The following is a 14,296-nucleotide window of genomic DNA, read 5'->3' on the forward strand; positions in this document are numbered from 1 at the left end:
CATGGGAGGTGGCGTCAGTGGGAGACGGAGCCGTTGGGTAGAAGAGTGAGTGAAGGCTGAAGATAGTGGGGGAGACAGGAGGAAAGTGGGGGCTGAGAATAGGAGGTGGGAGAGAGGGGGATGCTGAGGTAGGAGAGGCGGTATGTTCTGTATCATTTGTTGGGAGGGTGAGAGTGTCTTGGGTGGGAGTGGGGAGGGAGCTGTGGAGGGAGAGGTGTCCGCCGTGGGGGGGATGGGAGGGGGGGGTGGATAAACTCCAAATGGTGGTGTGTGCAGATGGTGGCGTGTGGGTGAAAGTTAATATGTCGGATGTGGGAGACTCGTGGGTGGGAGTGGGGAGAGGGCTGGGGAGGGAGATGGGTCTGCCGTGGGACTTTGCCTCGCTTTACACTGCGGAGGGCCTTGGTAAATATGAGCCATAATGTGTTCTGTCCTTTTAAATACGATTATAGCTCCGGTATCATTCTTGTTCCCCAGAGCCTTCTTGCACGTGTCTCATTCAGTCTCAGAGTGTGCAACTTTGTTACAGGAGGATCAATTTCAAGCCATATTTGTAAAATAATAACCTCCTGAAACTACTTTAAGAAACTAGGAGTCAGTAGGTCAGACAGCTTGTGTTTTTATGGCTCTTTTGCTTGCAACATAATATAACAAATACACGTCTTACACATTGTTTTATTTACATTTTTCAAGATCTTTTTCTATCATTCTTGTTTAAAAATTTTGATTTGAATTTTTTTTATTATGATCATGTTTGGTGTCACATTTTGTATTTTAAATCAGAAAGTGGTCTGGTAATTGCTTTACTGATTTCTAGAATTCTACCAAATATTTTGCCACATTACAATTCATGCATTTCCTATTTTCCTTTCAGACCTTATGTTTTCATATTCTTCTTCTTTTATTTGTGCTTATTTCTCCTTTTCTTTCTTTTTTTAAAGTTTCCTGGTTATGACAGGCTTCATACTCCAACACCTCTTACTCCACCTCGTGTGCGTAGAGCATTTTCTCCAGAAGTGCAAGCGATCACATCCGAATGGATATCGCTCACTATGGGACTTCCTCGAAATAGTACTCCCACCCTCACTCCTCCTCTGCCTCCTCTACCTGATGCCTACCTTTACAACATTGACTATCTCACTCCCTCTGCTGCGGCCAGTCCAACCCCCTCCCTTACCCCTTCAGTCAGCCTCCACCACTATAACCTGTCTGGAAGCTCTACGCCATGTTCGGCTCGCTCTCCGCTACCGTCTTTGCCGTCAAGGCCTCAGTCTTCTGCCCGCTATCTCAATGTCATTTCTCCACTAAGCGAAGACAAGTTCATTGGCTCAGTGTCCCCGAATGCAAGTTACCAGGATTCTCCTCAGCTGATAGGTGGTAGTCCAGATCATTTCATCTCAGAGCTTAATGATGTGATAAGAGATCAGTTGAAACTCCAAAAGAAGAGGGAAGAAGCCACAAGCAATGGAAAGAATGACCGAAACCAGATGAGTAAAATGAATGTTTGCAGCCCTCCCACACCTTTTAAAAAGGATTATGTCAAGACAACTTTCCAACACGATAGGCGCATGAGCCCAGATCCCAAAGCACACAATGCATCGTTTGAGGAAGACAAACTGAGTAAAGAGCTTCTTAGCATAGTTCAGGGGAATAACGATATGAAAAAAGAACAGAGAAAATATGATAATCAAGATGAGCTGAGAGAGCCTCAATGCAGAAAGGTACCAATTGCATGTGTGTGCTTTCCTTTCCAGACTAAGCGATTAGTTCAAAGCTGCTGAAATCAGTCACAACTTGCACTGGGATGTAGTAGTTCCTAGTTGGGGCACTCATTAACCTGTGCATGTTTAGTGTGACAGTAACGACTTTTCATCCTGTTTTCTTGTGTTTAGCAGCATTAGACAGTTATGGGTGTAGGAGCGTCGCAGAGAAGGGTATTAATGTTGACATTCTAACTACTAATTTGGAATGCTATGAGAGTAACCAACAAATAAGGTCTACGAAAGGAGACCTTGTTCAGGTAAAAGCTGAATATTTGGTGTTTACCTCCCTTAAGCCTCAGTAGATGTTTTTGAGTCCAAAAACACAAAACCGCTGGAAATATGAGCCATCCAGAAACGCACTTCTAAAGTTTGCTTCTTGCTGTCACTGTGCCTGCCATGTTTGGAGTACCGGAAGTCTCTTAATGAAGCAGACCTCCAGTGTTTCTTCTTTAGCATCTCCATGAGGCCCTCTCTGTTGTCCCTGTGCTGAGACTAGAATGTGTCCATTACATCTGCCTTCTCAGTATTCGAAACTGATATTTAGGGGGGCAGCATGAAACATTACCTAGCTATTCACTTGCCTATTTGTCATGGACGTCATTCAGTTCCAAAACGTTAGCAGCAACACGGTTTAAACTTCCCAAAAGATTAAATGATGTCCAAAAATGCAACCATGAATGTTATAAGCCATCTGAATTCAGGTTAAGTTAGTCTCTAAACGCTGTAGAGTACATGTCAACTAGCACTTCCAAGTTGTGATTGAAATCTGATTCACCAAAGGTTTTTTTGTGTTGGATAAATTCGCCAGTCCTAATTGGAAAATATGATCCAGCGTTACATTTACATGTTAGATTGTTAAACAATTACATGATTAAGAAAAGTGGAAGTAGCAATATTTTTTGTAAATTGTCTCTCTTGAGAATACTATGGGGGATCACAGTCTTGGTATATCATGTAATGTAGATGACGCTAAGCTCTGTCTTCGAGCTTGTGTCTCCTAGGAATCTCTCACCATGTTACCGGATACCTGGGTCTGTTCGATGGGTGAAGGAATTGGCTCAACAGCAGAGTCCTTCACCCAAGCTTTGAAACCTGCCTAAGTCCAACTGTCTCGTCCTTCCATATCCAAACATTCTCCACTGACTGCATCACTGTCACGAAGTCCGATAATAGGCTGCAAGCATGTATCGATTATGACTCTCCATTACGGGTAGTGCCAAAGGAAGTTACGATTTGCTGCTCCAAAGGGTACCAGAACCAAAATACACTGTCCTACGTGGACATACTAATCAGAAGAGTTCCCACCCCTCTTTGTAAGCACTTTGTGCATCTCTTAGCGTCTAAAGAGACGGTATTTGAGGTCTGTGGGGGGAAGTAATGATTATGAATCTAATATCTTCTATTCAGTGTTCTTCCCAGTTGATAACAAAACACAGGACTGCTTATTTTGATGGGTCTTACATTTTTTTATTGCAAGATGTGAGTCGATCTCATACAAACCCAAAAGAGGGCCAATACGTGTTTTGCGTATAAATTGTCGCTTTGTCAGGGCCAATAAATCAACTACTTCTTAATAAATGATCAATGACGATAGACTTTCAATCCCAATGATTCAAAAAGGGCAGTCAGCATCGCGAGCTGTCATTATTGACTTCATCGATAGAAGAGCAATTTAACTCAGAGGTGGGCTGAACGAGACAGAGCCACAACGAGCATCAGGCTGAAATGCAAATACTTTGAACGTATATACACAATTGCACCTTTGAGCTAAATAATCTTGTAGTGATTCTGTAAAGGTTGACTGCTTGGCATGCTAACTGCTGTTTTTAAATTATTGAGATGGAAATATTGATCATTTATAAAGAATTAGGTAATATATTGGCCCTAATAAAGCAACAATTTAATCGTGAAACGTGTTGGCTTTCCTTTGGTTATATATGAGATTGACTCACATCTTGAACTAAAGAAAATTAAGACCCATCAAAATAAGAAGCAGTCCTGTCTTTTGTTTATTCCTAATCATTACCTCATCCTCAAACCTCAGATACTGTTTGTTCAGGTTTTATGGTCTGTTAGTGCATAGGGGAAGGCACTAGAATATTTTTGAAGGTCTGCCATGTCTGACTATGAGAGCCTTTTCCCCTTTTCTGGTTCCCGGACACATCTCTACTCTTCCCTCAAAAATCTTTGGTCTGCAAATTGTTCATGAGCCAGTCCCTGAAACTCTGTAACCAGCTCTGTCATTGGGTCATCCCTTTCCTTCTCTGCTTCAAGAACACACTAGTAGTATTTGCTTTGCTTGACCCCCATTACACTGAGGCTGTGTTACGAATGTTCCTGGAGGCGATTGAGTGACAGAGAACAAGTTAAATAACTAAAACATCATACATAAATACTAGAAGGTCGATTCACAAAGGTTCCTCGATTAGTTGTAGCTTCATTCCAACTCACTCCTGTACTTCCAGAAGTCAGCAGGGCTGCACTGGAAACCAAATTAGGCGCAAACAAAAATGCTTACTCCAGCCACACATTGCAGTAGCTGCAACACGAATAGGGCCACAGGGGATTTAATGTTGAGTAATTGTAGCCTATCCTGCTCTGTAATCAGCCCCTAGCCTGCAGCCCACTAGGAAAATTACATAGTGGCAGAATAGCCAGCCCAGCTCTAAAAGAAAAACCCGTCTACATGTAGCATACTTTGTGAATCGAGCCTTAGATTACCAAGGTGAGCTGCTCACCTTTTGAGCAATGCAGAAATTTGAATTGAGTGAACATAAAGCAATGATGACTGAGTCCCACTTGCAATACCACCAATATGTAATGACCCTATTACAACCCTACATTAAAAGTAAGCACTTTCTGCTGTATGGTTCTTACCCTGCCTGTCAAGCTGTTTCTGGCTTAAATACCCTTACACTCAGTATCTGCATGAAATTAGACGGGGTCAGAGGTCAATGTCAGAGGCACAGCAGGAGGTGTGGCGCCTTGTCCTTAGAGGTGTTTGAGCACTTTAGACTGCGCACGAGCTTGGATGAAACCAATCCGCACACGTCTGTGCTCAGGATCTAGCAAATGCCCCTCAGTATCCTCCTTCTCCTGTGCCACCTGCTAGAGTGCAGTGCAAGGGAAGGATGGTATCTTTCACAGCCTCATGAGGTCCGAAGACTTCATAAAAGTAGATTTTTGTTTCAGTGCTGTATAAAATAAATGTCCATCCTCTATACTGAAAGCAATGAAACAAAATTTGGTGTAAATAAAAACTAACGACCTTTCACTTAACAGAGAATGTATATGGTATATCAATTTTCTCAAAACTGATTCGTCAAGAACAGCGGTACCTCTTTCTTCTTGGGGTGGTGCTTTGATGTGCATGAAGGTGAGATTTCGGGGCACACTTGATTATTTGGAGGAGTCTAACAGTGCATGCTGTGTTTCTTAACGTGTGCAGGCATGCTGTTAAACATGAGAGAACATGCAGTCTGCTGACCACCTTTTGTTTCCTTTGAAAGACTCCCGACACCAAAGCTCTCTCGTCATCTGCCCTTTCCTCCTCTGCACTGTCTCCCTCTGCTGTCACTGCACAGCCACCTCCCAGGCATAGAGCCAGGGTCCCTATGGCACAGGTAACCATTCTTGCTGGTGCACGCGCTTTACGTTTACGACAGGTAGCACAGCTTGCTATAGGTCGTCCACTGATTCTTTGCGTGCTTGGTGGCAGTTCAATTTGCATGCCTTCTGCATTGACAAAGTTCAATATATTTAATATTCTTCTGTTTAAGAGACAGCAGTTTTTCTATGACGCGCCATAGTGCCCTGAAGAGTTCCTGTTGTTTGCTATAGAGTAAATATGGAAATGTCTGTACAAGCTTTCGCATGTAAACCATTTTGGGGATTGACGAAACATGGTTTTGCACTTGGAATATGTTGTATGTTTTAAAAGATAAATATTGTTAATATGTACACTTAGACAATCACTCTTGTGAAAGGCACATGAAGTTTATTTCTGGTTTTCGTTCTCCTGGATACCATGTTTATGGCTCCACCACATTTCACATTGGTACTCACTTTGATCAGGAATAGTGGATGCAAGTGATCGCATGTGCTTTGCCCACCTAGGAAATAGCGTCTAACCTTGTTCACAAGCATCACATTGTTACTTAGCAGTTCTAAGTTAGATGCCTGATGAAGGGAGCAGTATCACCAGATAATCCGTCTACCTTTTAAATTGCTTAACTCCTGCCTTTCTCTCCATTGATATACATTTCACATTCCACCTAAATTAGCACTATAAAATGGTAGCTTTAAATTGTGACTGTCCAGAAAAGGTCACCTGAGTAGCATAATTTGCAATGTTTGTGTTCTCTCCATGCAGCATATGCATCACCCACTTTCTTAAGGGGCATCCTGTAGCTGATCGTATGTCCTGATGTCTTACCATGTACAGCGCTTATTTAGAAATTTAAAAAAAATACAACCATTATATTGACATTCACCTGTTTGTGCTCTTATCTAAATTGTCATTCCCACTTTTCCTCTATCACATAATAATTTCATGCCATCTTTAGAAGTGTACCCACACAAACAACATATCTGGTTACTGTGTCATTTTAGTAAAATGTTTAGGCCCAAATCATGTCTTTTTATTTTCTGCATATCAAATAAATTCCCACTGGAATACAAAAACAAATCTTAGATGTTCTCTTCAAGAGATGCAGTTGCTTATGTACACATTGCCTTTTTTTCATTTCCCACACACCGTGGCACTGTGTCCAGCTCTTTCAATATCTTAGTGAAAACATTTTACCTTGAGTCTGTTAGATTGAAAAGTCTGTAGATGTTAGACATATATGTTGAAGACTTGAGTTCTAAAATGTTAATGTTCTAAAGATTTAAAAAATGGTGGCGCTTAAAATCCAACAGCACGCTCCATTCTTCACGCCAATCCCAGTTACCTCACTTCTCTGGCACCCAGACTTTGCTCATGGGTCAGCACATTTGTGTCAGAGTAATAGATCATGAAATTAAAGGCTAGTGTTTCAAATGGATATCCACCTTCTGTTACTACAACACATAAGGCAATTGTCTGTAGTCAGCTCACACAGAAAAATTAACAGAGATATTAGCTCTTGGTTATTCACAACGGTGGCAGTGGGGCTTTGAAGACCAAAGTGGTGTTTAATTGATATATGGCACAAAAGGTGACCCCGCGCCCTTCACTTATTATTACAATGTTTGTTCCATTTCAGCAATGTTTTCTACAAATTTCAATAATGCTTCTGAACGTTCTCCCAAGAATTTCAAAGTCAAGTTCTTCAGTTTGAAAAGGGTTCTTTTATTCACAAAGATGATTAAAATCAATAGCCAACGCGTTTCGTCCGTGACCGGACTTCTTTAGGGCTATATAAGAAATACAAAACATAAAACATTTTTATATGAATATTTTTGTGCTATTTACAAAGATTCAGTGCACATATCGACACATGTATGTATACAGAAGAAAAACACCAGATAAAGACCAATAACAAGTTATCCATGTCAAATATGAACATTACACGCCTATTCATGGGAAAACAATCTGAAAGATCAGTGCAGGGTGTGGGGTCACCTTTTGTGCAGTTTATTTGAAAGTTAAGTGTCTTAGCTTTCGACCAATGGGACCTAGGGGATTGTGTCCTAGACCATCTGCACCTTCAAGATACTAACTTTAAGGACTTTAAAACCAGTGCGGGCAGAGTAGCCTTAATCCCCTTTTTTGTTGTGATTATTTAATTGATATATCACAGCTTTGGTCAGTGGTGCAAAAGCTGCTTTCTTTGTTTCTCCTGCACTCTTCAAGTTTCCAAAGGCCTGATGGAAGCAGTGTAGATGTGATTATAGCTCTTCTGCCTCCTTTGTCCTCTGTCTTTCCTTCTCTCTCTACCAGACCAGAGAGAAGCAGTAGAATTGCCGTTCATGCTTTGGTGCCACCAACCTTTGACTCCCCTGTCTGTAGTAGCAGATATTTGCTGTGCTCAACAGCAACTCCTGTCTGAAAGCCACCTCTGAGCACAGTACCTGATCACTGCTGTATCGGTGAGAGGGAGTAGTCCCCTCATGGAGAGAGGTCTATGGGGTAGGGCAGTAGATCACCAGTACGTTTTAATAGATTTAAAGCAACGTCTGAGGGAGATAAGGGAAAGCAGTAGGAAGGCAAGTATCTTTTTTAATGTTTTGAAGTTGAAATTCCATGTCAGAGGGATAGTGGAAGATTAAAAAGAGTCTAGATATTTATGAGGAAGGAACACATTCCCTTTGGGTCCCACTAGACTGGTGTCCCCAATACAGTTGTTCCATAGTACAAGCACCTTAAGGGTTGCATAGAGGAAGCATACACAGGATAAAGTAGTACAGGAGTAGGCATCGGCAAAGTGGTGTTTGCGACCAGAGTCTAATTCAGGAGGTTTACTTGATGATATCAAGACTTGCCATCTTCTTTTATGAAGGGGTGATAATCAAATGTTGTATGTGATAAACACCTCCATTATTGTAGTCATCCATCAAACTCTGAAGCCAGTTTTACTCCTGGAAATCCAAGGTTGAGTCATACTTGACCATGACACAGCTACTAGCAGAAAATAATTTGTGAAACAGGTCTTTAGATTTAGACACAACTCACCTCTGCCCTTGGAGTAAGACAAACCTACTAATAAAAAAGCTTTGCGAATTGAGCCAAATATATCTTTACGCAAGACACAATATTTATTTTAAGATTTGCCCTCACCACAAAAATGGCAGCATAAGTTCTGTTCCCATATTTAAACAAGCTAGTCATACAAATTTGGTTTCATTACCTTATCATAACCATAGAAAAAATGCCTGCCCTTTATATACATACATTTCTAGTAAATTCAAGTGTATTTGTTCTCTAAAAGTGTTAACATACATACATAAAACACTTGTTTTTAAAAACTGGTATTCTTACTATTCAAATAACAAGGGATCTTCTGGGTAGAAGTAATTCAATACACTTGTCAATCTATATTAGTAGTCCAGGTCAAGTCAAGTCAAGGACAGCTTTATTCGATTGCTATTTCATGCAATCATAAAAGCACATATATAAATACATACACATAATTAAAAATAGGTAAAAAAGAACATCCTATATATAAATTACTAATACAGTTAATTGTTCGTAAAGTAAAACATCATTAAAACAGGACCATTTTTACAAGAAATAGCAAAAAGAAGCAATGCTCATAAACTAATGTAATCAGTAGTACAAAAATGTCCTTTACTTCAATGTGACCTTTAGACTTGAATTGCCATCATTTTCCTGAGGTTAATTACATTCTTTAAAAAATATTGCGATCTTCCAGGTACTATGTACAATGTCTAATGATTTTCAAACAATGAAAGCTGGCCGACATTGTCTAATCCCAAAGCATTTTAGGATAGGAAGAATCCACACCTTTCTCAATTCTCTATAGAATTTACAAAACAAGAGCACGTGTATGGTGGATTGAACTGAGAGATTATCACATGGACACAGTTGCAATTCTTGGGTCCAGTCATTCATTATTGGAAGACTAACAATTCTGTGGAAGATCCCCAGTCTGAATCTTGTCAGTAATAATCGATCGTAGCCCCCAGGGACGACTATCAAACATGGCTGAATATTAAAATTAGTTAAAATCAGCTGATTCTGCTGAACGCTAGGCTTTAAAATCTCAGCTGACAATCTTGTGATATCCAAAAGTTGGAGACCCTCTTTTTTTAGATTCTTTCTCGTGACCATATGGAAGGTACTTGGGTCGGTAAAGTATTTAGGGTGTCCGAGATCCTCCTTAAAGTTGCGTACATACCTTACCCAAGGGATCTTTAAGGCCCCTTCCAATTTCAGGCTATCCAACAATATGTCTCTATTTAGCTGGGTCTCTGTTTTTGTCCACACTCTGTGCCACAAAAGAATGGGCTCAAGTTTAAAAAGGTCTGATATATGTGACAGGCCCAATTTTACTGGACAGACATATGAGGATGTATGTCAGGAACGTGTTTTCTACTGTTTGCAACGGGTATGTATTAGCAAGGCCCCATACCCCAGCTCCATACATAGCTGTGGAGACGCATTTAGCTTTATATATCTTGATAAGCTCCACAGGGGGTCTCCTACCCAGTTTCCTTGAGAAAGTTACAAGTGCAGTGGTAGTTCTTCAGAAAGCAATTTTTTTTGCTGATATAGCATGAGCCCATATATCTTTTTGGTCAAAGAGTATCCCAAGTTATGAGAATCTCTTTGTGGACTCGATCTTTTGTCCGTCCACAAACATGTCCGTACATCTTTGACTTCCACGACCACACCTCATAACGAATGTCTTTGATATATTAACCCTGAGACCAAGACCATTCATAAAATTCGAAAAATTATCTAACATCCTCTGTAAACGTACTTGCCTGCGGGACATTATATCGCATCATCCGCGTAAAGGAGCGCAGGAATAGGACGTCCAACTATCTGAGGGAAGTCATAACTATCTTTGATCAGCGCCTCTTCCAGACCATTACTATAGGGGTTAAAAAAGGAAGGAGGCCAAGACACAGCCTTGTCTGACCCCCCTCTTTATAGGAAATGGAGCAGTGCATTCACCACTCAGGCTAAATCTAACTCGACCCTGGGCATTATTATAAAGGCGCCTGAGAAAAAGTATTAGTTGAGCTTCCACCCCTATTGCTTCAAGAATCTCCCAAAGCTTCTCGTGTTGCACGGAGTCAAATGCAGCGGTGAGATCCTTAAAGGCTAAAAACAGCCTACCACTTTTCACCCGTGTATATTTTCGTATAAGAATGGCTAAATTTAGACTCTGCTCAGTTGTTCATAGGCCCTCCCTAAAGCCATATTGGATATTGGAGAGGACTTTACTATCCTCTGCCCAGACATGTAAACGTTCTAAAGTTATTCGACCGACGACTTTAACCAAAGGGTCCAATAATGATATGGGCCTAGAACAACGCTACATGGCCCAGATTTCCATTGTAGTGATTTCTTAGTTCCAGGTCTAGTTGTCAGAACGGCACACACACTCCCTCATGGCTGGTATACACCCACAACCCACCCATCCAGCGCATCCGTCACTACACACGTGACCCTACCTATAAAAAAGACGGGCACACTTTAACCAAAGGGTCCTGTCGATTACCTTTTTTAAAAATGGGCACAATTAACGATTCAGTCCAGGTATCCATAAAGGGAGCAGAACAACAAGCATTAAATACCTGGGAACAATTGGGCCCCATAAAGCCAGATTTGCCTTAAACAAGTCAACCAGCACCGCATCAGGGCAGGGTGCTTTACCACCCAGGTGTGCAGAGGTAGCCCGATTAACTTCCTCCAGTGTAAACTCAAGATTGCAGTATTGGATATTAGAGACCAGTGAAGTTTTCTCTGCGCTGACTTCAAAATTATCACCAGGGTCATATACCTTTGTAAAGTGGTCCACCCAGTGGTCCTCGCTTATAGCGATTTCCATAGACGGGCCACCTCTAGGGTTCAAGAAGGGTACTTTAACAGCTTCCCAAAAGGCCGAGCTGTCCCCCCAATAATGAGGCTGTATACAGAGATTCCCAGGCATCATTTCGTAATTACATTTTTCTTTTCTTAAGGGCTAATCCGAAATCAGCTCTTGCCTGCCTCACACCATTTGGGTTTCTAGAGGTCTCGTGTAGTACCCTTTTTAGGTTCGTATAGACTTGAGTGCAATTTTTATCGAACCATCCCTGGGTTTTCCTTCTGTTAGAGGTCTGAACATATAAAGCTTCCCCCACTGCTGCTGAAATAAGTTGAAAGGAAATCAAAATATTAACTGGTGCAGCTGAATCACATAAACAAGTCTCAACAGCTATCTTACAGTTCTGTAACACTTTTTTTGTGACTACGAATGGGTCCACTAGTGACCAGCGCAAGGTACAACCATTTGTCTTGTCCAGTGTGATATTAGGTATGGCCTGGTCGATGTTATCAAACCTCACAGACTTATTTAACAGCAGTGATATGGAAAAGCATAATGGAAAATGGTCACTTAGTGAATTATCTCCGACAACATAAGTGCGAAGTTTAGAACAGAGACTATTTGTCAAAAATACATAGTCTATGGTACTATATGGACCTCTTCCATTGAAGGTATAGCCAATGGGAACTGGTCCATCGCAAGTCTCATTCGCGAAACCTAAATCAAGACTGAATATTATTTTATTGTACAAGTCCCCCAACACAGAGTGACAAAAATGGGTATTACTAGTCCCCTCTTCATATGTAAAACCACACTGCTTTCCATCTACATTCGGGCATAAAAAAACCAATTAAAATCCCCTCCTATGACAACCATTGTATCTTTTGAGCTTTTGCTACATATAGTCTTCACGTCCTTAATCAATTTTGTCACTACCAGGGAGGAGCCTAGCTCGCGGCCGTAATGGTCGCCCTTTAGCTCGGCTCCCGCAGCCCTCCATCCTGATCGCCTATCCTGTCTTTTATCCTGTCCCGGGACGACACATTTTTGGGGAATTGGAAACATAACGGCTTGTTTGTACTTACCATCTGACCCCGGGGTCTCGGCGTGCAGTGGCTCCGGAGTTGTGGCCTCCGAGAGATCGGGGCCTCTGCGAGACTTGGACCGGGACCTGGCCGGTGGGATCCGACGGCTCTCGGCCCCGGCCGAGAGCGAGAACCAGTGTTGGGAGCCGATGTGCGAAGATCCCGGCGATCCTGACCCGGGCCTGCCTTGGTGGCCGCGCGGCCGACGTGGGTGAGAAGCCCCGGGACCTGCTTCTGAGAAGGGGTCTCCCCCCGCCGCTGCTTTGTCCGGCGGCCCTGGTCCTCGGGGCCCGGACTCCGCTTGTTTGGGGCACCGGTGCTGGTGCTGGCGGAGACCCGTTTTGGGCGGACATCCTTTTGGCATCGAGGCCGCCCTTGCTGGGACCCCCGGCGCTTGTAAAGTCCTACATTTGAGAACTGTTATTTCCGGGGGTCCTAGTGGGCGGCGATTGGGCTGATTCACGAAATGGCGGCCGGCCCTCTGGAACGAGAGTCACCCTGTGGCGGCGGGCCCGAGTTGCCTGATTGTGTGGGGATCGGATCTGGTGGGCGTGAGCCGACAGTCAGAGATATCCTGGAAGCCCTGAGATCCCTACACGCTTCCCTGGCCCTGGGCGTCTCGGTGGGTCCGCCACGATCTGCCGCCATTTTGGGCGGCCGTTTCTTCTTGTCGCCCTCTTGTTTCGATGACTTCATTGCCTCACCCCCCTCGATTGACTTGAGTGTCTCCACCACTGATCGAGGATCGTGTAGTGTGCTGGTGACTTTGGGGCGCCCTGCTTTTCACGGTTCGGACCCCGAGGACTCGGATGCTGTACTGCGACCCTGTTCGACATTGTTGCCTGAAACTATGGGTGGACTTCCTCCTGTGCCTGCTTTGATGACTTTGCCTGTGTCTATAATTGGGACCACCTCGCCCGCTCCAGTGGCTCAACTGAACTCCTGTTTTTCATGGCTCGTGCTTCGATTGTTGATGCATCGATACTTTCAGTTTGGACTACTGCTCACTTGTGGATCTATCTACCCCCCACGTGGCTATGCTGGTCACCATTCCACTCGATTATATGCTGAGTTCGTATTTAGTATGTGGTTATACATTGCCATGTGGTGGGTGGGGTTTGTCGCTCGAAAGGGTTGGGGGTGAAATGTACGACTTCTGCTTGATTCCCGGTATACGATTTCGTTGCACAATTGTTTCTGATCGTAGGAAGGTGGGAGGTCCCCTTCTCCTAATATTTTGTGGCGCGTGATGGGGTGTCGTCCTGGTCTGTTTTAGATTGTGCTTGTCCGGTTGGGCGGAGGGCTGCGGCCGACCGTTTGGATTATAGTTATTCTGCTCCTCCCTCCTGTATTCTTTTCTCCGCTTTTGTTGCCTTTTTGTCTCGTTTTTCTTTCTTTCTTCTCGCTATATTTCGGGTTCTGGTTTAGGGCGACAGGCACGCTATTTGAAGGGTAGGCCATAGCCTTCTACAGGGGTGCAGGGTGGGACGGGTGGGTTGGGTTCTATTTTTTGTTTGTCTTCTGGTTCTATGGCCCTTTTGTATCTCTTTTTCGTGAGGCCGCGTCTGTCCCGACCTCCTATGGTGTGTTTCGGGTGGGGGTATGGCGTCGTTACTCCTCCTGCTATATTTCGGCTGTCTTTCTTCCCGATCGCCATGCCCCCACTTGGGCCGCTAATCCTTTTGTCTCCTGTCTTCCCACCACGGGGGGCCTGTGTCGGCGTGTCTTCTACCTTTCTTTTTTCATAATTTCTTATTCCCTTTTTATTGTTTTGTTTTTCTTCCCTCCATTTTCCTTTCCCTTCCTCTCCCCCCTCCCTACTTAGTCCCCCCCCCCTTTTTCCTTCCTGTGTCCCAGAGGGTACTATGACGGGCGGGCTTTGATGCATTGTTCTTCCGATCCCTCTGTTCTGGCTTGGTAGTGTCTCGGGTGGCGGGCGTGTTACGAGGATAATGCTCAGGGGCTG

The 14,296-nt window shown here is 43.3% G+C and overlaps 1 protein-coding gene across 41 annotated transcripts in view; it reads left to right on the plus strand.

The window, feature by feature from the left end:
- The window catches only part of SORBS1 (sorbin and SH3 domain containing 1), a 1,860,906-nt gene that overhangs the window by 1,718,811 nt on the left and 127,799 nt on the right, over window positions 1-14,296 (plus strand). For 30 of the 41 annotated variants that reach the window (XM_078643144.1, XM_078643174.1, XM_078643143.1 and 27 more), the window contains 2 exons: window positions 942-1,721; window positions 5,273-5,386. The exons of 9 other annotated variants lie outside the window; for them this stretch is intronic. In XM_078643144.1, coding sequence (XP_078499270.1) covers window positions 942-1,721; window positions 5,273-5,386 — 894 coding nt within the window. The remainder of the gene's footprint in view (window positions 1-941; window positions 1,722-5,272; window positions 5,387-14,296) is intronic. 2 more of the 41 variants (XM_078643147.1, XM_078643161.1) reach the window with 1 other exon arrangement.

The sequence above is a fragment of the Lissotriton helveticus genome, chromosome 5_1, assembly GCF_964261635.1.
Source record: "Lissotriton helveticus chromosome 5_1, aLisHel1.1, whole genome shotgun sequence".
Classification (NCBI taxonomy): Eukaryota; Metazoa; Chordata; class Amphibia; order Caudata; family Salamandridae; genus Lissotriton; species Lissotriton helveticus.